General features: G+C 43.8%; 1 protein-coding gene across 4 annotated transcripts in view; it reads left to right on the forward strand.

Annotated features, from left to right (window-relative positions):
* Positions 1-25,247, forward strand: part of dock3 (dedicator of cytokinesis 3) — a 557,701-nt gene that overhangs the window by 444,938 nt on the left and 87,516 nt on the right. For all 4 annotated transcript variants that reach the window (XM_048254372.1, XM_048254373.1, XM_048254374.1 and 1 more), the window contains 3 exons: positions 9,208-9,324; positions 9,836-9,954; positions 19,235-19,307. In XM_048254372.1, the coding sequence (XP_048110329.1) occupies positions 9,208-9,324; positions 9,836-9,954; positions 19,235-19,307 (309 nt within the window). The remainder of the gene's footprint in view (positions 1-9,207; positions 9,325-9,835; positions 9,955-19,234; positions 19,308-25,247) is intronic.

A 25,247-nucleotide genomic window follows, 5' to 3' on the forward strand; every position in this document is an offset into this window, starting at 1 on the left:
CAATCAACTCCTTGGTTTTGCTGACGTTGAGCAGCAGATTGGTGTTATCTAATTGCGTCGAAGTCCGGAATAATTCAGAGTAAACATTGGTCTAGTGTTATCCAATTGCGTGCAGTGAGATTTTCAAATGCATGCTTGGTGCCGCCCCTCGAGTTGGGCCAGTTTCATTATTTGTGGCCAGACCCTTAATCTTTCTAGATTATCAGGGTCTGGATTTTCCAGGCTAAGGAAAAGACCATTAAGGAGAAGACCATTATATTAAAATATATAGAATATTTTAGAGAGTAGACATATCTCCTTTCTGGGTTCAATGCAAAATTGATTACTTTCTCAATTAGCTTTGGCCTGCCCACTCGGAGGTGTCACAAAGTTGGGCACTCAATGCTTACTTGCATTATGTGTCTGTGTACTTTCTCCTGGGATGGATTTGATCTTCACCTTATATGGTAGTGGTTCTTGGACCTTATATGTTTACTATGCATGTAATGCAGGGGTTCTCAAAGTTTTGATTGGTGAGGGCCAATTCAGGAACCCAACATTGAACTGAGGGCTGCCAAAGGGGTGGGGGGAGAAAAAGAAAAACAAAACCTGGGAAAAAAATCCCATTTGTAATCATTTTAATGACCAGGTTGCATCTCTACAGTTTATATTTATTGCATTAAACACATTTTAATTCATAACTGAGGCTAAACCTGGCAAAACTTACAATACAACAAAAACGTACAATAAACAAAGACATCTGCTTTATGGCGCAGAATTACATTCATATTTGGAACTTACATAGTCCAATGCATCGTTACACTACGTTAGTGTTTCCCAAAACCATAGTAGCAACGAACGTTCGCAACCACTATCGTTGTGTAGTCGAATGCTAGTAGAAGCATAGTTCCAGGGATCTTCATGTCAAAGACGTCACTGACGCCAGTTATTTGTTTGCAAATTAATAATTATAAATATATTTAGGTTTCTAATTGATATTTACACTTCTAACCACCATACATGCATATTTTAAAATGCCCAAGGCAGAAAATACATAAATTAAAAGTCAATTTGCAGCCATGTGCACGTAAGTAAAAGTCACACACCTGCAGATAATAATAAGGTGGTGCGACTTTTGACGAGTCAGCTGAGAATATGTAGCCTTTGATTTTCATGGAGGGCGGGTCCTTGTTAGTTCATAAAACCAAGCCAAGAAGGCTGATTCTGATTTTGATAATATGATCTGCACAAAAGATAAACTTAGGTAAACAACGATGTCAATATTGTTGTCAAAATCTTAACCCAGATTCAAACTCTTGGACAGGGGATTGGTAGCTGCTGTATTACAGCGGCTGCTGTCATCTGCCGGCCTTAACGCATCGCGCCACAGAAGTATGTGCAGGTGCCCGTTCACGTGCTACTAAACGTCATTAACCACCTTAGTCCAGACTACGAAGTTTGGAAACTATCATGGTCCAAACTTACAGTACTATGTCTTAATCACGACAGTTTTGGGAAACAGTCGTGAACTTACATGTTGGTTAGTTGAGCGAGGCATCCTGTTAGTAAAAGCTAACCTCCGTGGTTTATGCGGAAACGCACCCCAGATCAGCTTGTAGGCCATTAGCAATCTGTTTATTTTATTTTATGAAGCCTACACATTAGATCACATGCCACATTTTCACTTTTAATAGACAGATGCAATAGCCATTGGTCAAGTATTGAGTATAAAGCAATTAAGATAGTACCCTATACAAAAGTACTTCATACTATCGTTAAAGCGAATAGCATTTTGCAACTTGACAAAACACTGGATTAAATATCGTAGGCACAGGAGAAAACTTGTACATCCATTGGCCCGTGGGAGATCACATGCCAGTTGCCTCTCCCTTCAGTGCTATGACTCGTCGGGCTGTGAGCTTGTTTCGTAAAAACAAACTATTGCAGATATCAATGCGTCTTTGTTCATGGGTTTGGCCTCACAGCAGAGGCTTAGACAACTATGACCCACGTTTTGGTTTAAGTAATTTGCCCTACTTATTGACTGCAATGTAGTCAATTGACTGCTTGACAGGTTATTTTTATTTTTCTGTACAATAAACAAATACATCTGCTTTATGCCATGAATTACGCATTTGGCCAGCCTAGAAGCGGGCACATTTTGAGAGAATAGAGAAATGCACGACGCTAAAGAATCTGTAGGCTATTTGTGGCTGGTTACCAGCAAACAATGTTTAATGCATTAACTCAAGACGTCAAACATTTTCTAAACAATACAAACAGAAAGGATGCAGCAGGCAGCAAATGTAGAAGAGTCATTTCCAGTGGAAGAACAAAATGCTGAATGAAGCCCAAAGATATGAAGGCATATCTCGTAAGTTGTTATTTTTTGAAGACGTAAATGGTTGGGCTATAGTTTGCAAGAACTCCTTCATACATAAAGCGTGAGCATGCCACACTATCCACAACTGTGGTAGCGGGGGGGTAGGAGGATTACTGATAGCGCAGGATTTATATAAAATTCTTCGACAGAAGGCCTGCCGCGAATGCAGGCTTGCCCAAAAAAAGGCCTGTGGTTTGCGCAGCCTACAGTAAGTAGGTCTTAGTGAGTTAGGAGTCCTCTAGACTTCGTTTCAGCTGTCTCAGAGGTGGAAAGTTGCGTTCGTTGGGGGCAGGGCCGGATTAACAATTCATAGACCCTTGGGAACAAATGTCTGATGGCCCCCCCCTGCCCCCCAGCCAACGTGAATCGGCCGGTCAGTTAATAGGCCTATCGTGAAGATTTGTATTGCCATTTAAGGCACGAGCGCATCTGTGAGGCCAAGCCTCACCAAGTAGCCCGTTTGTTTACAACTAACATTACATTTAATTAAACTGCTTATAGGCTATGCCGAAATAGTTTCAACATTTTGAATATCAGTGTCGGGTGAATTAGGAAATGCCTTATGGCTGAAAGCTACTTGGGATCCCCCCTGTCAAGCAATAACCATACAAAAAGTTAAAAACAGATGACATGATCGCGTCACTGACATAATGCGCCAAATAATATAGCCTAGATATTCCAATATATTCGAATACATGTGTTTATTTAAGAGGGGATATTCGAACGTCATTTTTGAGCAATTTTGACAGCCCTAGTCCACTGTAGGCTACGCCAATAGTCTATTAACACCTTCCACCTAACCCCGGTGAGTGGGGGTCGCTATAATGCGTGTGAAATAGCACCATTGAGTAGCCTATCTGCCGAAATAGCCTTAAAATCGTTCGGTGTTGTGTGCCTTCTGGTTTCTCCACCTACTGGTTTCCTTTTTGGCGTGCATGCGCTGCAGCAGTTGTCAGACATTCACAAACAAGTTGTTTTTAGGCGGTTTGAAGTTAAGCTTTTTTCATCGCCATGGCTTCGGCTACATTACAGCCACTCGGACAAAAGACATGTAAAAAATATATGTTTTGAAAACTAGCATTAAACTGGATTCGATCCGCAAAAGCAACACCGCAGCGTGACTCTCTCCATCCTGATTCCTACTCTTTGAGCCAACTAATATGTTCTTGCGAATCAATTAACTATTGTAGGCTACCATTAATTAATAGCGTAGGGCAACACCCAGGTAACATGTTGTCCAGGCTATCTGAAACAAGGGGTTGCCTCTCATCTACAACAACTGGTTACCTTGGGCTGCTACAGTCGTACAGGCCTATGCTACTCTTTGTGGTTGATCAACTAAAAATAAAAGATGTATTTGGTGATGACGTTATTGTAGGCCTAGTAGACCTATAATTCTGAGAAATTAAATGGTACGAGAAACGATCTACATAGCGCACCAGACCGCAATGTCTTCAAGGGTTGAATGAAGGGAGTTTGCAAAAATTAATGTATTTTTGTATTTATCTGACTTTTAAAAACCATAGGTCTGGTAGTCGCTCAGACAAGGAGTTATAAGATAAAGGCAATACCATTTGTGTCACCTAATGCAGTTCAGTGAATTAGCAAGATACCATCAGAAGGCAACAATCATAAAGCACAGTCTTGGCTTACGCTCTCTCCCGCGCATAAAGCTGTCTCTGCGTGTTGTAGGCTAGATTTGCGTGAGTTCTTTCTATCTGCTTTACTTTTGTGAGTTGCGACCACCTAGGCTATGTTACAGACGTTCTATGAGGTACCAGTGTTTAGCTGTGTCACAAAACAATAAGCTTTGTCAGACTACTTTTAAAATTATATTCAGGGCTATATACATTTTAAACATTCGGGCTGAAGACCGACAAAGCCTTCGTTAATTCTTCAGGTGGGAAGTGTCAGGAATTTTCATAACGAGAGACGCTCTCATTGGTGGTTAGTATATGAAGTAGGGAATTGACAGCAACATATCCAATCACATTATGAGAGATGCTGAATTTAACATAAACTGCGATGTTTGATTTTAAATGAATGTAAATTTAGCCGGGACTGTAAGCTGGCACATGTGAGTGCTCACTGTTTTCAGTGGGTGCCCGAGAGACGGAGCATCCACGGTATCGGCGCCTATGACAAGCATATCTCGCGGTTGCATCCATTACAAACAAACATGCAATGTGAACGTCTGGGATTGGGGAGAGCACTAAATCACTCTTCTGAATAAGCACAAAGTCAAGCCTTTAAATGAAAAACACTCTTTAATAATCAAAGAAATAAACGCTAATGAAGTAAACTTGTGACCATCAAAAAAACAGGACGTAACAGGAAGGCATTTGGCTGAGCAACGGAGGTTAATATGCTCTATATTTTGTCCAAATGATGTCTGTCTATCATCGTTGCACTCGGAGAAAAACAGAATGTTTAATTTGTCCCTGCGTTTCTTCTCTGACTGCAAAGCGGGATTCACTTTCGCAGTTAACCAAATATTTCTTTATTAGGGCAGGGCAGGCATATTTCTGGCTATTAAATTATTTCTAAACCAGTCTGCTAAAGTCTGTAGTGAAGTCTGTGTAGGGTTTTCCAGCTCCATTTCTTTTTACGAGACACCCTGCTCACTTGAAACCTCTGCCGGTTGTTGCAGCGTCGTTGCAGCGTCACTGGAAAAATACAAATTAAAGTCGCGGGATGCCGTGTGATCCCGCTCGCGGACCGCGAGGGAAGCTGGCCAAGTCGAAGCACTGCCCACTGTACATATTGCCTACTGTAGATCTATATCTGTTAGAACTTTATAAATTAGGCAAATGTCCAATATTAATGAAGGAACAGTGCTTAATACATTAATAAAATGTGCAATAGTACTGCCTCGTGGGCTATTACTACTATGTCTTACTATAGGCAACCTTGCATTTATTTATTTATGTATTATTATTTGCCATTCTAACTTACAAATAGTTTTTTTATATAGTTATTGATCAGAAAAAAATCACTTCATTTAGTTTGCCAAACTATAGGCCTAAAGGTGAAAAAAGAAATCACATTTGTATGTGATTAGAATGTTGCCAGTTAAAGGTTCCATTTGAAACAGTCATAATGAACTCAATCAACCAGTTTGAATGGCAGTTAATGTAAGTTCTACATCTTCACAGTAGCTTTATTCATAACATGCACAATACTTCTCATTATATGAGCTTAACCACTCCACTATCGGAACTTCCTACAACTGAATTGAAATAAAACAGAAATAACTATGTTGGGGCCTCCTAGCTCTGTTTCAGACCTAAGCAGTGACTTGGTCCACTTTCTACAAATTATCAATTCAATTTATTGTTAGTTATAGTGAATTATCACCATGGACCATGGCCTCAGAACACTTCACAACAACAATTTACCCCATGTAATAGGCAAAGTTAAATATTAAATATAAAATCAACAACACAAAAAGGAATATAATTGGAACAACACGAAATAGAATAGATTAGAAACTTTAATTGCCACACAACAATGTTGGTGGTATTTTTTGTAGCTCAGTCCGGGGGGGGGGGGGTAATAGCGGGAGGGATAAATTAAGTAAATATAAATAAATAAGTAGAGTTGCAAATCTTCAGGAGTTCAGGAGTCTAATTGCTGAAGGGTAGAAGCTGTTGTTGAAGTGCGTCGTTCCTGTCTTGAGAGATCTATAGCGTCTTCCAGAGGGCAGAAGTTGGAAGAGATCATGGCTCGGATGTGAGGCATCCCTGATGACCAGCTGATCTTTTTTTTATATTTGGGATGTTCAGGAGACCAGCATCCATAGAACAAAGGGAGCGTGCTGGGATATATGGTGTAATTAGAGTAGTAGAAATGATGCTTGGCCATCATCACATAAAAGTAAATGGTAATTTGTAACTCTTGTCAGGGCTGTTTCCGTGGAATGACCAGACTGGAAACCAGGGGGGGAGGGTTCAGGGATCACGCAAAACTAATTGGTTTTCTGATTCATTAAAGGATAAGTCCAGTATTTAGCACTTTGAGTCCCTTTTCTGGTTTGATGGGTCCTGCCTTGACTTTCTGACTCGTTTTGAATCGCCTTTGACTGTTTCAGAGTGGCTGGCTATGGGCATGCACAAACATGTCCTTAAAACAACTATACAGTAAAATATGGATTTTTCACAAATGAATTTGTGTTGGAATACCTATTCGTTTAGCTCAGTATCATTTTTAGAAAACAGCCACAGTAGCAGATTCATGTGCAAAAGTACAGTAGATAAAACTATCATCTCCAGAATGTTAGCTTTCATTTGACACCAAGATTATGCTTCTACTCAAAGGGGTCTTTGTGTAGTAAGACTTACTATTATCAGTAGGCATTAGTGCATTTCCCATTAAAATGTAGCTACGAAACCATTTTCCTCATTGCATGACGTTTGAGGGGTGTGTGAGGGGCACTGTAAGCGAGGTCGGTGCCGGTGGAGTTTGGTTGTTTTAAGGACATGTTTTTGCATGCCCATAGCCAGCCACTGAAACAGTCAAATGTCGCCTATGCCGAGTCCGAGACAAGACCGAGTCTTTGAAGAGTCGAGACCAAGACCATAAAAACCATGTCAGTTTTCATATTCATGATTTAAAATCACCCCAGTTAATAATCAACAGTCCAGGCCCTGGCTTGGAATTTCACCATTTTAGGGGCAAGGCCACTTGGCCTTCAGTTGGGCATATTTGGTGGGGGGCACAAAGGCCACATGTCAGGGCACCAAGGCCAAAGTTAACTATACAGTAGTAGGCTATAAAAATAATCAAAGTTGTATTTAGCCTATTCACAGCAGTAGACCTGCATCACTGTATGAAACATTACAAAAACATGAAACATGACATATTACATAGACCTGTAAATCATCTGATCATCTAATATTTAGATGTCTAGGCTATATTTAATATTCATATTTATTTTATATTTGGCTTGTTATGGAATCATGTATTGAACAATTTAAGCACAGCTCAGCTTTAAGAAACTCAAATAGCCTAGATGCATGCTTAGCATTTTTTGATCATTAAGACTCCTTTCACAAACTCTTAATCAGCTGTATATCCTCTGATTTTAATATTTACCTATATCTAGGCAATATTTGTAACATTTATTTTGTATTTGGCCTGTTATGAAATCATGTAGAAAGATTTAAACACATTTTGAAACCTAAAGACCAAAGTTGGAGACATGAATGTGGACCTTGCTGCAAATTACATTTTTAATTTAACCAGAATACTCTGGAACGGCTTACTGTACAGGGGACTGCTTTACACCTTTGTGTTCGGTAAGGTCTGCTGTTTATTCTGATATATGGTTTGTCATGTGTTGAACAAAGGGTTTGTGAAGTATGCCACCGAGATGAATGGGTAGGGAGATGGGCATAGCACCTTATGTAGACGTTATGATTAAATTTAATCATATTGTTTACTTTTCTCGCGAACCGTTCACCACAGCAATTAGCGGCTAACATCGTTTAAAAGCTGAGAAAAGCTCTTTCATGTGATGTGATACATGTGTCTGTGTGATGAGTAGGCATAGCGATCACGAGTATTTCAGAAGAATGGGTGAATTTGGATGCACTTTCTGTCTTGCTATGCGCTGTCATTTAGTTTGCGCTGTGATGCTAAGATTATTTTGACAGGCCATAGGCTAAATAAAAATCGCTATTAAACGGACGCGAAGCAGAATATTGAAAGAAGGGGGCACCAAGGCCAACGCAAGGGGCAAAGACGTGGCCGCAGTGAAATTCCTACCCTACAGACGGCAGTATCTTTGCGGATGTCATTTTCAAATAATGCCCGTCAACATTGCATTTTATTATTATTGTTGTGTGTGTTTTTATATGAACATAAAAAAAATGCGTTGGTCTCGAGGACTCAGTCTGAAATTACGACCCCTTCTCCTCCCACTGTGGTCCGAGACCCGAGTCAAGACCGAGTCTTTGAAGGAACAAGTCCGAGTCGAGTCCGAGAAAGCAGAAATCGGTCTAAACCAGTACTACATTACTGGGACCCATCGTCACAATTTCGGTATCCACCACTCTAGTTCATCCAAAACAAACCAGAAAAGGGACTCAAAGTGCTAAATACCGGAATTATCATTTAAGTAGAACCAAAGTTATCGTCATTTTAAAATCATGTAATTATTTTTACAGTGACCAGAATGTGTCAAAGATGATGCGAAAATATAATAGCAGGGGGAAAACTCAAAATATCGTTTTATCATTATTTTGACCATCAAACTAACCAGGAAGCAAACTGAAATGACCATTTGACGTTTGTATGAAATTAATTTCCTGTCCAGTGATGGGTAGATTAACTAGATTGGCAACAGCGTCATCTATCCATAGACCGTAATCCACCCATTGACTTGCATTATAGAAAGTAGTGTCAACATAACTTTGCGGAGGGATATCTCTCTGACTATAAAACTTTTCAATGGTATTTATTTCAAAATAAATGTGTGTATGATTTCAATTAGTAAAAAAATGTTTAATCTATGTATTTGTGCTCTTTGCCAATCATTTCTTTAAAAATAAATACACATTTTGATGTTTTTTTGCTCATGTTTGTGTATATAGTTGGTTAAATTGAAATGACAAATATTTAATCATATTGCTTAGATTGTGCTGAAAAAAATAAAAGATACTCAGTATTGCACTTTCCTGAAACCTATAAAGTCATTAAAACATAGTAATGCAAAAACCTACAGAAAATGGGTTCATAACACTTGGTTAGAATTTTTTGCGGTGTGTATAACACTGTCATAAGTCATGTTAACATTGTTTTTTAATTTGGCATAGTTGGGAGAAAGTAACATTTGTTTGGGACAGGTACATATCTTAGGTGTGGGGCTGGCTGTACATGAGAAGTTGGTACATCCAGAAATGCGTCCCCTGCACAAGAAGCTGACTGACCAATTCCAGATGTTGCGGAGCAGCTTGTGTCATGTGAGCCTCACAACATGCACAACCACATTTTTGTACACCAAATTCCATTTACAGTGTAATTATTTGACCAGAGCCACATATAGATAATAATTTTTATCTGTGGGCCATCTTTTTATACTGTGGGCCATCAGCCCAGGAACTTAAGCCCAGGCACTTTGGCATAGGCTACAAGCACCAGGGCTAGAGTTCCTGTTGGGTTTACACTTAACATGGGCCATATTACTAATGTGTTGTGGCCCTGGCAGTTAAGCAGGGCTTGTTACTATGGCATTAGTTTCACGTTTGGCCACGTTTAAGCCTAGCCCAGGACGGTATAAACCCCTCTTGGCCCAGGAACTGAGTTCAAGCACCATGTTTGGCCCTCAGTATAAACGAGGCTAAAAGGGGCTAGACCTAGACTTTTTATAGTGATGGAGTAGATTGATTTAGAATCAGATGGAATGTTTAGATACAGTATAATGTTATAATGTTTAGTGTTACAGTGAAGTCATCATTCTGTGTGAACTTGCAGGGCCTGGCTGGTCTTGATAAGCTCAGTTCAGCTTGTTTAGGAGCCAGCACCCCTCGAGGCCTCTTTACTGCTCACACTCCAATGAGTTCAGAATCTATCAAACTTATTCACAGACACAGGTAAGTGTCTTTCTATGCCTCTTTATGAGTTGTGGTAAAAGGAGTGATAAAGGGTGGTTGATAAAGTGTCCCCTTTAATGCCTAACATTGCTTTTAAATGTGATAGTTTTTTGATGATCAATGATTGGCTACAAATTGTAAGTTTAGTTTGTAAAACAATGAAAAGTTTAGTTGGCAAAAAGTTAACAAAACACCATTGGAGTTACATGGATCGCGTCACTCTACAAAAGGGCTATTCAACTTCAGTACCAAGTGGGCCAACCCCTAGTTTCCTACCATTAGGCTAGTCAAGACACTTGTGTTCATGTGTATCCAGCTCAGTTGTGTATCCAAGTTCAATGAAAGATATCCACAAACACCAGATGTGGTGGATATTCCTTTATTCTGAGATGCATCAAAAAGAATTTCAAGGTAGGTGTAAAAGTGAAAGTGAATAATAATAATAATAACTAGAAAATGTAATTCCGAGGAATTACCAGTGCATGAAAATGCAAAACATATGATGTAAAACGTACAGTGTTACAACAGATAATGTAGAGATAGTTACAATGGTTTTGCTTAGGTAGACATGGTTGTTCCAATTGTCAGACACCAAACAGGACGAGGACCACAAAAGCGTCACGTTAGAATGTTTATTTAAGGGTTGGGGGTTACAGGGGTTCCGGGAGTTCCAAGAGTCTGCGTGTGTGTGTTCCCCCAATAGCCGAGCAGCAATGGCAGGAGCTGGATGATCCAGGAAGTCCTGGGGGAAACACACACACAACAGCAATTGAAACGAAGCAGCAGTACAGTCAAGGGCTAGGCTGTATTTGAGAAGAGAGACGGAAGGCAGGTCAAGATTACCGGGGCTGGAGATCAAAGAGGTAGTCGAGCTGGTCTGGGTTCACAGGCAAAAGAGTCAGAGTCGTTTTCCAAGACAGGCAGGTAACTGGTGTGGGTTTGCAGACGATCTGACAAATGTGGACTGAAAAGCAAGGCTTTAAATACAGGGCATGATGAGTGGTGAATGCAGTGCAGCTGGTAGGTAAACGAGGGTGAGGCAGAGCAGAGCAGGAACAGGTGGAGGTCATCAGGCTTTAATCAGCGCGTGTTACCAGGCAGAGAGAGAGCTCATGACAGAACCCCCCCCCTAAGGGACGGCCCCAGAAGTCCCCAAGAGTGACACCACGCCAGGAGGGCGGAGGGGAGCCGGTGGAGGGCTAGAATTCCTCCGAGCGGTCCGAGTGAACATCCTCATCCTCGGAGGGAGCTGGAGGGTCGTGGACAGAAGACGGGACAGGTACCGAGACAGGGTCAGGGTCAGGCACAGGACAGGAAGCCGGGCGGGCAGGACGGTTAGGGACCCCTCTGGGGCGGCCCCTACGGATTGCAGGTTGATCAGGATGCAGACGGTGGAAGTCGGCGATGAGTGTCCGGTCCACAATCCGACTGGCTGGCACCCAGGTTCTCTCCTCAGGTCCATAGCCCTCCCAGTCCAGCTTGAGATACTGGAGGCCCCTACCTCGCCGTCTGGACCGAAGCAGGCGTCGAACGGTGTACACCAGCCCACCGTCAACGAGGCGAGGAGGAGGAGGAGGAAGCGGCACGGGGACCAGCGGGCTTTCATGCGTCGGCTTGACTTTCGAAACATGGAAAGTAGGGTGCACCCTCATGGAGGTTGGCAACTGGAGCCGGACTGCGGTTGGGCTGATGACCCTCTGGATAGGGAACGGGCGAGGAATCGAGGTGCCAGTTTCATGATTCCACCCGCAGTGGGAGATCCTTGGCTGACAGCCACACCTTCTGGCCAACACGGTAGGCGGGTGCCGGCGATCTTCGGCGGTTAGCCCCAGTGGCATAGCTGACAGCTGACTTGAGTAGCGTGGCACGAGCTTGTGACCAGGTACGACGGCAACGGCGGGCATAGGCGAGGGCAGACGGGCAGGACACATCTCCCTCCTGGCTGGGGAACAGGGGGGGCTGGTAGCCATACACACACTGGAAAGGTGACATACCAGTGGCAGAGCAGGTGAGGGAGTTGTGAGCATACTCTATCCACGTCAGTTGTTGTGCCCAAGCCTGGGGTTTGCGAGAAACCATGCACCTTGGCGCCTTCTCCAGCTCCTGGTTTGCCCGGGCCGGATTGACCATTGGACTGGGGGTGGAACCCAGAGGTGAGACTCACTGTGGCCCCTAGAAGGCAGCAGAACTCCTTCCAGAATGTGGAGGTGAATTGCGGACCTCGGTCAGAGACAACATCCCTGGGCAGCCCGTGTAGACGGAAGACATGATCAAGAACAGCCTGGGCAGTCTCTCTGGCAGATGGCAGTTTAGGGAGGGGAATGAAGTGTGCCATCTTGCTGAACCGGTCAACCACAGTGAGAATGACCGTCATCCCACCTGATGGTGGGAGGCCAGTTACAAAGTCCAAGGAGACGTGGGACCAGGGTCGTGTGGGCACAGGCAAGGGCTGGAGTAAACCCAGGGGGGGAAAGTGGAGGACTTGTTCTGATTGCAGGTGGGGGCAGGCACGGACGGGTCCCTCGGACATCCCTTCTCAAAGCAGACCACCAGAAGCGCTGGGCAAGGAGATGGCAGGTGCGGGCGGAGCCCGGGTGGCAGGCAAGGCGGGAGTTGTGTCCCCACTGTATGACCCGGGACCTCAAATTCTCTGGGACAAAGAGGCGACCCGTCTGGGCATGCACTGGGACTGGGATGGTCACGGGAGGGCCTCCTGAATTTCCTCCCTCGATATCCCAGGTCAGGGCAGCTACGACGCAGGGATCGGGCAGAATTGATGCAGGTTCCTGGGAAGGGGCGTCATCCTTATGAAACTGACGGGAGAGAGCGTCCGGCTTGGTGTTCGAGAACCTGGGCGGTATGACAGGGGGTGAAGTTGAATCTGGTGAAAAACAAGGCCCAGCGGGACTGTCTGGGATTAAGACGTTTGGCGTTGCGGATGTATTCAAGGTTTTTGTGATCGGTCCAGACCAGGAACGGAACTGTGGACCCCTCCAGCCAGTGACGCCACTCCTCCAGGGCAAGCTTGACTGCCAACAGCTCGCGGTCTCCAACATCATAATTGTGCTCTGCAGGCGAAAGCCGGGCGAGAAAAAATGCACAGGGGTGCAACTTGTTGTCCTCCTCTGCCCGTTGAGAGTATGGCCCGACTCCCCACGTCCGAGGCATCCACCTCGACAACGAACTGCCGGTCTGAATCCGGCATCTGGAGGATGGGGGCAGTGGTGAACCGGGCCTTGAGGGTATGAAAGGCTGTGTTGGCCTCTGGGGTCCAGGAAAAGGGGTGTTTGATGCTGGTCAGAGCTGTGAGGGGAGCGGCGACGGAGCTGTAGTTCCGGATGAATCTCCGGTAGAAATTGGCAAACCCGAGGAATTGCTGCAACTTCTTCCTATTCCCTGGAACTGGCCAGGAGGTAACTGCGAGACCTTTGGGGGGTCCATCTGGATATTGCCTTCAGCGACAATGTATCCCAGGAACGACACAGTCTGAGCGTGGAACTTCGCATTTCTCCGCTTTGACATAAAGGAGTTCTCCAGGAGCCGTTGAAGAACCAGCTGGACATGACGAGTGTGTGTTCGGACAGAGTTCTGGAGAAAATTAAGATGTCGTCCAGGTACACGAAGACGAATTTATTCAGCATGTCCCGCAGCACATCATTCACCAGCCTGGAATACCGCTGGGGCGTTGGTGAGCCAAAATGGCATTACCAGGTACTCATAATGGCGGTGTGGGTGTTGAATGCAGTCTTCCACTCGTCACCCTCCCTTACTCGGACTAGGTGGTAAGCATTTCTAAGGTCCAGTTTGGTGAAAATAGTGGATCCCTGGAGCAACTCAAAAGCAGAGGTGAGTAAAAAGGCAGAGGGTACCGGGTTCTTCACTGTGACATCGTTCAGACCTCGATAATCAATGCAGGGGCTTAAGAGAACCATCTTTCTTTCCCACAAAGAAGAACCCGGCACCAGCTGGCGAGGAAGACGGGCGGATGAGTCCAGCTGCCAGGGAGTCCCTGATGTAATCCTCCATAGTTTTTCTTTCAGGAGGGGATAGTGAGTAGAGGTGACCTTTGGGTGGAGCAGTCCCAGGGAGGAGATCAATGGCACAGTCGTACGGACGGTGTGGGGGCAGAGATGTGGCTTTGGTCTTGTTGAACACCTCTCGGAGGCCATGGTAACATTCAGGGACATTAGAAATGTCGGGGGCAGTGCTGGGGGGTACTGAGCCGGGGGGCAGCGAGGCAGCACGCAAACAGGTCAGGTGGCAGGCATTTCCCCACTCTTTCACAGTTCCGGAGGCCCAATCGAGGTGAGGATTGTGGAGACGGAGCCAAGGGTAGCCCAGGATTAGGGGTTGGCCTGGGGAGCTGAGCAGGTGGAAGCGGATGGTCTCTCGGTGGTTTCCTGACACCATCATTGAGATGGGGGCTGTGATGCTGGTAACTGTGCCAATTACGTGACCGTCCAGGGCCCGGGCTGGAACAGGAGTGGACAAGCGATGGCTTTCCAAGCCCAGCTGACGAGCAAGTCCTGTGTCAATAATGTTTGCTTCTGCGCCAGAGTCCACCAGGGCTGCCAGGGTGTGGGTGGAATCAGACAGGTAAAGACAGACTTGGATGAGGGGTTTACGGCTGATGGAGGGCGGAATGTTCATTGAGCTCATCCGGATTCCTCCTACATCTGGTGAGCTCCGGCCTTTTGCTGGACAGGTGGCGACTCGATGACCATCACCACCACAGTACAGGCACAAGTTGGAGGTGATGCGTCGCTGGCGCTCTGCAGGGGTTAGGGAGGCGCGGCCGATCTCCATCGGTTCAGACTGGTTAGGCGGTGTGGCAGGTGCGGACAGAAGGGCAGTTGGGACACTCCGTGTGCTGGTGGATGGACTCTGGCCCCCTCTCTCTTGACGACGGACCTGGATCCTGGGCGGTCGGACAGCCAGAGCAATGGCTTCATCAAGAGTGGGGGTTGATCATGGGAGACCAGCTCGCCCTTTATGTAGTCCGTCAGGCTGTGGAGGAAGGCATCCACCAATGCTTCCATGTTCCAGGAGCTCCGACTTGCCACAGTTCGGAAGTCAATGGAGTAATCCGCAACAGTCCTTCTGCCTTGGCGAATACTCATCAGGGTCCGAGATGCCTCGGCTGTGGTGGATTCCAAATCGAATACCTTGAGCATCTCCTCTGCGAATAGGTTGAAGGTTGCACATGCTGGGGTCTGGCTCGAACTCCCCGTTCCCCAGAGTCGAGTTCGGCCCGTCAGGTGAGTGATCACGTAACCGACCCTCGCCCCTTCAGTGGCAAAAGTCCTGGGTTGCAGGGTAAACTGGACACGGCAGCTCGTCAGGAACGCCCGTACCTGGGTTGGGTCGCCGCTGAACCGCTCTGGGTTGCCGGCGACCCAACCCAGGTGCTGGGCCGGTGAGCAGGCTGGCTGGGGCTGGGCCGGTGGGAGCAGGCAGAGGAGAAAGGTTGGTGAGAAGTTGAATGATCATTGCAAGTTGTTGCTGTTGCTGCTGGAACTGCTGAAGCTGTTGGTAGGCGGCTTGAAGTAGGGGAGGCAGTGTCAGCAGTGTTGCGGGTTTGCCTCTCTCAGTCTCTTCCAGGCGTTGCATGGCGGTGGGTGGTTCTGGTTCGCCGGTTTCCATGCTGGTTCGACCGCGCGCTGAGTCCATGTTTGGTCAGATCGCACTGTCAGACACCAAACAGGGCGAGGACCACAAAAGCGTCCACGTTAGAATGTTTATTTAAGGGTGGGGGTTACAGGGGTTCCGGGAGTTCCAAGAGTCTGCGTGTGTGTGTTCCCCCAATAGCCGAGCAGCAATGGCAGGAGCTGGATGATCCAGGAAGTCCTGGGGGAAACACACACACAACAGCAATTGAAACGAAGCAGCAGTACAGTCAAGGGCTAGGCTGTATTCGTAGAAGAGAGACGGAAGGCAGGTCAAGATTACCGGGGCTGGAGATCAAAGAGGTAGTCGAGCGGGTCTGGGTTCACAGGCAAAGAGTCAGAGTCGTTTTCCAAGACAGGCAGGTAACTGGTGTGGGTTTGCAGACGATCTGACAAATGTGGACTGAAAAGCAAGGCTTTAAATACAGGGCATGATGAGTGGTGAATGCAGTGCAGCTGGTAGGTAAACGAGGGTGAGGCAGAGCAGAGCAGGAACAGGTGGAGGTCATCAGGCTTTAATCAGCGCGTGTTACCAGGCAGAGAGAGAGCTCATGACACCAATGCTAAATAAAGTTTTTTATACCATGGTCTAGGTAGAAAAGGGTGCCGTTTAAAAAGTGATATACTACACTTATAAAATTATTATGACGTTGCTTGACAACGCCTGAGTTAGTCCGCTCAGCTGTGACTTATCAACATTCCACAGCGTTGCGAACTAACGATTTTAGCTCTAACTCATTTAGTATTTATATCATATTTATTTATTTTGTAAGTGACCATGGTATAAACGGGATAATGCCCTTCGATGCGTCCATTATCAGAAATAAAGTAAAATCAGAAATCCTCCGCTTTGCGTCGGACGGTTCACGCCTCCGCGTCGTCCATTTATTTCTGATAATGGCATTATCCCTTACTTATATGATGGTTGCTAGGGTAATCATGTTGGCTGCTATGGAAACTCACATAGATGTTTTATTTCAATGGCTGCTGGTTGGTTGCTAGGTAGGTGGTGGTTTAATATAGTTGGCTGGAGGTTGATGATAACTGACAGTTGAAATGGCTGAACAGTTAAATAGTTGAGTAGTTTAAATTGTTAAATTATTTAATAGTGAATTATTATAGTGAGGATTTTCATTTTGAAACAGTTGTGGGAAGAGGAAGCAGTTGGTGGGAGTCATAGGTGATGACAACTGACAGTTGGAATAGCTGAACAGTTAAATAGTTGGATAGTTTAAATAGTTAAATTATTTAATAGTGAATCATAATAGTGAAGACTTTTAATTTTGAAACAGTTCTGGACAGAGAAAACAGTTGAAAAGGATCTGTAGTCTTAAGAGAGCCAGATTTTATGCTTAAAGCCTGAGACAGATTAGATAGTTTAAAAGTTTAATGTAGATAGTGTAATGGATGTTGATAGATAGTTTAATGGGTGGATGAGTGAATGGTTTATAGAAGATGGGGGATATGAACAATTGCTCTTTGTCTAAAACACTTAGAGACTTCCATCAATATGTTACATGCCCCACTAGACAAAATAAAACATTGGACCTATGTTATTGTTCAGTGAAAAATGCATTCAAGTCCATCCCCCTCCCACCTTTAGGCTCATCTGATCACAACTGTGTACACCTCATCCCCTCATATCAAACTGCTCTTAAGAGAGGCAAGCGACAGACTGTGTACTTTAAGGACTGGTCGGAGGATGCTTGTCTTTCTCTTCAGGGGTGCCTGGATTGCACAGACTGGGATATGTTTAAGGACTCATGCTCTGATATTGATGAATTAACGGATGTTATCAGTTGTTGGGTGGCTTACTGTGAGGATACTGTCATTCCAACTAAGGCCTTAAAAGTTTACCCCAACAGTAAACAATGGGTTAATAAGTCTCTTAGAGGTCTTTTGCGTGACAAGAATAGAGCCTTTAAGGAGGGAAACTTGCTGGCGCTGCACAAACTTAAAAAAGAGATAAAACGAGAAATCAGGGTGGGCAAACTAAAGTATAAAGATAAACTAGAAACACAACTCAAAATTAACAACCTGGATACAGCCTGGGATAGTATGAAGACTATAGGAAAGGGGGAAGAGGAAGTTAGAATTTAACAGCATACCTGACCCAGTACTGGCAGAGGATCCTAACATGTTCTATGTCAGATTCGACACACACGACTTCAGTATCAGACATTCTGAACTCAAGAAGAGTCTTCTGGCATCCCCCATTTATCCCTTGTTTTAATGAGCATAGTGTTGTTAGGTGTTTCAAATACTGCAATCCAAAGAATAGCCCTGGTCCAGATAACATCAGTGGCCGCACGCTAAACGTGTGTGCTGAACAGTTAGGCCCCATCTTCCAACACATATTCAGTTTGTCACTCTCCTTGCAGAGGGTGCCATCTCTATGGAAGCAGTCTGTAGTGGTGCCTGTTGCTAAGGTCAGTCGGCCCCAAATCCTAAACGATTTCAGGTCGGTTGCACTCATATCTCTTATTGCAAAATCCTTAGAGAAGCTGATTAAAGCTGAGCTCCTAATCAGGGTAGAACCTCTCTTAGATCCTTCCCAGTTTGCCTATAGGGCCAAGAGGGGGGTGCAGGATGCTACCATCACTCTACTAAATCTTTTCTATAAACACCTGGAGGAAAGCGGGAATCATGCAAGGTTGCTCTTTGTAGATTTCTCCTCGGCATTTAACACCATCCAACCCGACCTACTAATTGAGAAATTACTGAACAACTTTAGCTTTGATCCAAGCCTGACTGGTTGGCTACTTGATTTCCTTACGCAGAGAGTTCAGAGAGTGAGGGTAAATAAAGTGCTGTCCGGTGGCCTAACATCATCCATAGGCTCACCTCAGGGGTCCTCTCCCCTCCGTTGTACTGTACACCAATGACTCCCGTAGCCAGCATGACAAAAGGCATATTCTAAAATTTGCAGATGACTCTGTAATTGTCAGTCTCCCACGAGAATGAGCATGGCCCTGTTATTAATGAATTTGTGTCTTGGTGTGAAGATGTTTTTTGGCATCTGAACATCAGCAAAACCAAGGACATGTCCATAGATTTCAGATGCCTTCCCCCTGCTCCAAAGCACAGTATCATCAACGGCCAAGGTGTTGAAATTGTATCACCTTACAAGTACCTAGGCACCTTGATTGATGACCAGCTTAAATTCGACCTGAACACCACCTCGGTGTGCAAGAGAGGGCAACAAAGATGCTCACGAAATAAGCTAGAGGGGCATTTTTAAATGCATCAGCTGGTATAGCTTTTTAATTAAATAAACAGTTTTTGGTAGTCAGAGATATACTTCTTCTTCTCGTCTACTGCTCTTTAGGTTACCATAACTGTTACTCAGTTTGATTTTATGATGTGCAGCTGAGATCTGTCACACGCAAGCTTGCCAAAGTGTACAGTTGTTAGGATATGTTGTAATTGCTATCTAGATTTAGCCACTTTTTCAACTTTTGCTTCCTTCTCCTTCCCTTCCAGGGTTATTCTTCCCCTTCTCCCCTTCCATCTTCTCTTCTCCTCATCTGTGATTGGCTTTGTCTATCTTCAGTTTCGAAACAATGGTGAGTTTCACATTCTAATCCTTTACCTCTATTCTCTCCTACCTCCAGTGAGATGGGGAATCTGCTAATCTTGACTGATGGCCTGCTTGTGGAGCACCCTGAAGATGTCTACCACATACAGGTCTGTCTCCATTCCAGTGGCGTCTGGTGCTAGAATATTTTAGTGGGGCATTTTCTGTACATACAACCACAGTCCTGACATCTGACATAGGCATATACAACCCCAAATAAAAAGTTGAGACATTGTGTGAAATGCAAATAAAAACAGAATGTGATAATATACAAGTCTTGTAAACCCTTTTTTAGCAGCAAAAAGGACATAGACAACATATGAAATTTTGAAAGTGAAAATTTGGAGTATTTCATGGAAAATATATGTTAATTTTGAATTTGATGCAACATGTTTAAAAAAAGTTGGGATATGGAATGTTCACTGTGCTGTTTCATCTCTTCATTTCTGTAAATGTTTAGGAACTGAGGAGACCAGTTGCTAGAGTTTTGAGAGTGAAATGTTGTCCCATTACTGCCCGATATAGGATTTCAGTTGCTCAACAATATGGGGTAATCTTAGTCATGTTTTTCATTCCATGATGCACCTAATTTGACAGGTCTGGACAGCAGACAGGCCATTTTAGCACCCCATTTTGGCATTGTTTTCCTGAAATATTCAAGGTCTTCCCTGTAAAAGACATTGCCTGGATGGCAGTATATGTTGCTCAAAACTTGTATATATCATTCAGAATTGATTGTGCTTTGCCAGATGTGCTAGATGCCCAGGCACTAATGCACCTTCACACCATCTTAGATGTTGGGTTTCGAACTGAGCACTAAAACAAGTTAGATAGGTTGGATATTTAGATAGGCCCTCTCCTCTTTAGCCCAGATGAGTCCATGATTTCCAAAAATAATAGCAAATATTGATTGGTCTAAACACAGGAACTTTTTCCACATTACCTCAGTCCATTTTAAACAAGCTCAGGCCCAGATAACACGGTGGTATTTTCTGTATCATGTCTTAATACCAGAGGTGCGGGAAGATGTTTTCAGCAGGGGGGGGTTGTCCATGGTCCACGTAGAGTTTATAGAATTCTAAAGATACTACAGTGGGCATCGCTTTCAAATGACCACTTCATTCGTGCATTACGCGGCGTGAAGCTGCGTGAAGCTTTGGTACCACTTTCAGCCACTGTGCGTCGCTCTACCACTGTACATCGCTCTGCCTGCGGTCCCTTCTGAAAAAGCAGGATCAGGATATAATTGTTGCCGAGAGTAATCCCAGCCTACTAATTCAATAACAAAATAAATCATGCATAATTAAACATTACCTCGATTTAGGCTACTTGGGTATGACTTAAGGCTTGACTACACGGTGGTAACGAAAATCGAAATCAAAATTTGCTGTCTACATTATTGTCAGTGTTGGGGTTAACGCTACGCAAATCAAAACAGTGGTGTGATAATTGAGCCAGTAGAGAAATAACTGTTCAGAATGAATCTGTAGCCTTGGGTAGGCTTCTGCAGAAAACAATGTTGTTGCCGATTTAATACTATCTGGCGGCTTTTTTTAACAGGCTACTTAATAGAGGCTTATACAACTATGACCCACGTTTTGGTTTCGTAAATTAATTTGCCCTACTTCTTGACTGCAATGTAGTCAATTGACTGCTTGACATGTCATTTTTATTTTTCTGTACAATAAACAAATACATCTGCTTTATGCCGCAGAATTACATTCATATTTGGAACTTACATAGTCCAATGCATTGTTCCACTACGTTAGTGTTTCCCAAAACCATAGTAGCAACGAACGTTCGCAACCACTATCGTAAAGTTGTGTAGTTACAACTACACCTCTCGACCTGTGGTAGAATGCTAGAAGCATAGTTCCAGGGATCTTCATGTCAAAGACGTCACTGACGCCAGTAATTTGTTTGCAAATTAATAATTATGAATATATTTAGGTTTCTAATTGATATTTACATTTCTAACCACCATACATCCATATTTTAAAATGCCCAAGGCAGAAAATACATAAATTAAAAGTCAGTTTGCAGCCATGTGCACGTAAGTCAAAGTCAAACACTTGCAGATAATAATAAGGTGGTGCGCACTTTTTGACGAGTCAGCTGAGAATATGTAGCCTTTGATTTTCATGGAGGGGGGTCCTTGTTAGTTTACGCAAAACCAAGCCAAGAAGGCTGATTCTGATTTTGATAATATGATCTGCACAAAAGATAACCTTAGGTAAACAACGATGTCAATATTGTTGTCAACGTCTTAACCCAGATTCGAACTCTTGGACAGGGGACTGGTAACTGCTGTGCAACGGCCTTAACGCAATGCGCCACAGAAGTATGTGCAGGTGCCCGTTCACGTGCTACTAAACGTCATTAACCACCTTAGTCCAGACTACTGAAGTTTGGAAACTATCATGGTCCAAACTTACAGTACTATATGTAATCACGACAGTTTTGGGAAACAGTCGTAACTTACATGTTGGTTAGTTGAACGATGCATCCTGTTAGTAAAAGCTAACCTCCGTGGTTGTAACGGGAAACGCCCCCAGATCAGCTTGTAGGCCATTAGCAATCTGTTTATTTTATTTTATGAAGCCTACACAGTATATCACATGCCACATTCTCACTTTCAATAGACAGATGCAATAGCCATTGGTCAAGTATTGAGTATAAAGCAATTAAGATAGTACCCTATACAAAAAGTACTTCATACTATCATAAAAATTGTTAAAAACTAATAGCATTTTGCAACTTGACAAAACACTGGATTAAATATCGTAGGCACAGGAGAAAACTTGTACATCCATTGGCCCGTGGGGAGATCACATGCCAGTTGCCTCTCCCTTCAGTATGACTTGTTCGGCTGTGAGCTTGTTTCGCCAAAAAAAAAAACTATTGCAGATATCAATGCGTCTTTGTTCATGGGTTTGGCCTCACAGCAGATGCTTAGACAACTATGACCCACGTTTTGGTTTCATAATTTGCACTACTTATTGACTGCAATGTAGTCAATTGACTGCTTGACAGGTTATTTTTATTTTTCTGTACAATACACAAATACATCTGCTTTATGCCGCAGAATTATGCACTTGGATAGCCTATAGAACGGGCAAATTTTGGAGAGAACGCACGAAAGAATCTGTAGGCTATTTGTGGCTGGTTACCAGCAAACAATGTTTAATGCATTAACTCAAGACGTCAAACATTTTCTAAACAATACAAACAGAAAGGATGCAGCAGGCAGCAAATGTAGAAGAGTCATTTCCAGTGGAAGAACAAAATGCTGAATGAAGCCCAAATTTATGAAGGCATATCTGGCAAGTTGTTATTTTTTTTGAAGACGAAATGGTTGGGCTATAGGCCTAGTTTGCAAGAAGGAGACATAAAGCGTGAGCATGCCACACTATCCACAGCTGTGGTAGCGGGGTAGGAGGATTACTGTTAGCATAGGATTTATATAAAATTCTTCAACAGAAGGCCTGCCTCAATGCAGGCTTGTGGTTTGCGAGCCTACAGTAAGTAGGTCTAGTGAGTTAGAGTCCTCTAGACTTCTTTTCAGCTATCTCAGAGGTGGAAAGTTATGCGTTTGGGGGGGCAGGGGCGGGTTAACAATTCATAGACCCTTGGGAACAAATGTCTGATGGCCCCCTGCCCCCCTAGCCAACGCGGAATCGGGCGGTCAGTTAATAGGCCTATCGTGAAGATTTGTATTGCCATTTAAGGCACGAAGCATCTGTGAGGCCAAGCCTCACCAAGTAGCCCGTTTGTTTACAACTAACATTACATTTAATTAAACTGCTTATAGGCTATGCCGAAATAGTTTCAACATTTTGAATATCAGTGTCAGGTGAATTAGGAAATGCCTTATGGCTGAAAGCTGCTTGGGATCCCCCCTGTCAAGCAATAACCATACAAAAAGTTAAAAACAGATGACATGATGCGCATCACTGACATAATGCGCAAATAATATAGCCTAGATATTCCAATATATTCGAATACATGTGTTTATTTTAGAGGGGATATTCGAACGTCATTTTTGAGCAATTTTGACAGCCCTAGTCCACTGTAGGCTACGCCAATAGTCTATTAACACCTTCCACTAACCCAGGTGAGTGGGGGTCGCTATAATGCGTGTGAAATAGCACCATTGAGTAGCCTATGCGAAATAGCCTTAAAATCGTTCCGGTGTTGTGTGCCTTCTGGTTTCTCCACCTACTGGTTTCCTTTTGCGCTGTGCATGCGCTGCAGCAGTTGTCAGACATTCACAAACAAGTTGTTTTAGGCGGTTTGAAGTCTTTTCATCGCCATATGAGCCGGCTACATTACAGCCACTCGGACAAAAGACATGTAAAAAAATATATGTTTTGAAAACTAGCATTAAACTGGATTCGATCCCAAGAAAAGCAACACACGTGTGACTCTCTCCATCCTGATTCCCTACTCTTTGAGCCAACTAATATGTTACGCGAATCAATTAACTATTGTAGGCTTCCATTAATTAATAATGTAGGCAACACCCAGGTAACATGTTGTCCAGGCTATCTGAAACAAGGGTTGCCTCTCATCTACAACAACTGGTTACGTTGGGCTGCTACAGTCGTCAGTGCACTGTGCACAGTAGGCCTATGCTACTCTTTGTGGTTGATCAACTAAAAATAAAAGATGTATTTGGTGATGACGTTATTGTAGGCCTAGTAGACCTAAATTCTGAGAAATTAAATGGTAATGAAACGATCTACATAGCGCACCAGACCGCGATGTCTTCAAGGGTTGAATGAAGGGAGTTTGCAAAAATTAGTGTATTTTTCAAGTCAATAAACATTCTTAATTTTCGAATGTCTTTGTCAGGGAACATCTGACTTTTAAAAACCATAGGCCTGGTAGTCGCTCAGACAAGGAGTTATAAGATAAAGGCAATACAATTTGTGTCACCTAATGCAGTTCAGTGAATTAGCAAGATACCATCAGAAGGCAACAATCATAAAGCACAGTGCGCACGCACGCGCTCTCTCCCCTGCGCATAAAGCTGTCTGTTATAGACGTTCTATGAGGTGCCAGTGTTTAGCTGTGTCACAAAACAATAAGCTTTGTCAGACTACTTTTAAAATGATATTCAGGGCTATATACATTTTAAACATTCAGGGCTGAAGACCCGACAAAGCCTTGCGTTAATTCTTCAGGTGGGAAGTGTCAGGAATTTTCATACGAGAGACGCTCTCAATGGTGGTTAGTATATGAAGTAGGGAATTGACAGCAACATATCCAATCACATTATGAGAGATGCTGAATTTAACATAAACTGCGATGTTTGATTTTAAATTAATGTAAATTTATCCGGGACTGTAAGCTGTCACACGTGGGTGCTCGATGTTTTCAGTGGGTGCCCGAGAGACGGAGCATCCACGGTATCGGCGCCTATGACAAGCGTATCTCGCGGTTGCATCCATTAGAAACAAACATGCAATGTGAACGTCTGGGATTGGGAAGAGCACTAAATGCTCTACTGAATAAGCACGAAGTCAAACCTTTAAAAATGAAAAACACTCTTTAATAATCAAAAAAATAAACCGTTAATGAAGTAAACTTGTGACCATCAAAAATCGTTTATCGCCTGTAACTCCGTGATAACAGGACGTATCAGGAAGGCATTTGGCTGAGCAACGGAGGTTAATATGCTCTATATTTTGTACAAATGATGTCTGTCTATCATCGTTGCACTCGGAGAAAAACATAATGTTTAATTTGTCCTGCGTTTCTTCTACGGCTGCAAACGGGATTCACTCGCAGTTAACCAAATATTTCTTTATTAGGGCAGGGCAGGCATATTTCTGGCTATTAAATTATTTCTAAACCAGTCTGCTAAAGTTTGTAGTGAAGTCTGTGTAGGGTTTTCCAGGCTCCATTTCTTTTTACGAGACACCCTGCTCATTTGAGCCATCTACCGGTTGTTTGGGTTGTTGCAGCGTCACACTGGGAAAATACAAATTAAAGTCGCGTGATACCGCGTGATCCCACGCGCGGACCGCGAGTGAAGCTGGCCAAGT

This window comes from Alosa alosa, chromosome 10 (genome assembly GCF_017589495.1).
Source record: "Alosa alosa isolate M-15738 ecotype Scorff River chromosome 10, AALO_Geno_1.1, whole genome shotgun sequence".
In the NCBI taxonomy this organism is placed as follows: Eukaryota; Metazoa; Chordata; class Actinopteri; order Clupeiformes; family Clupeidae; genus Alosa; species Alosa alosa.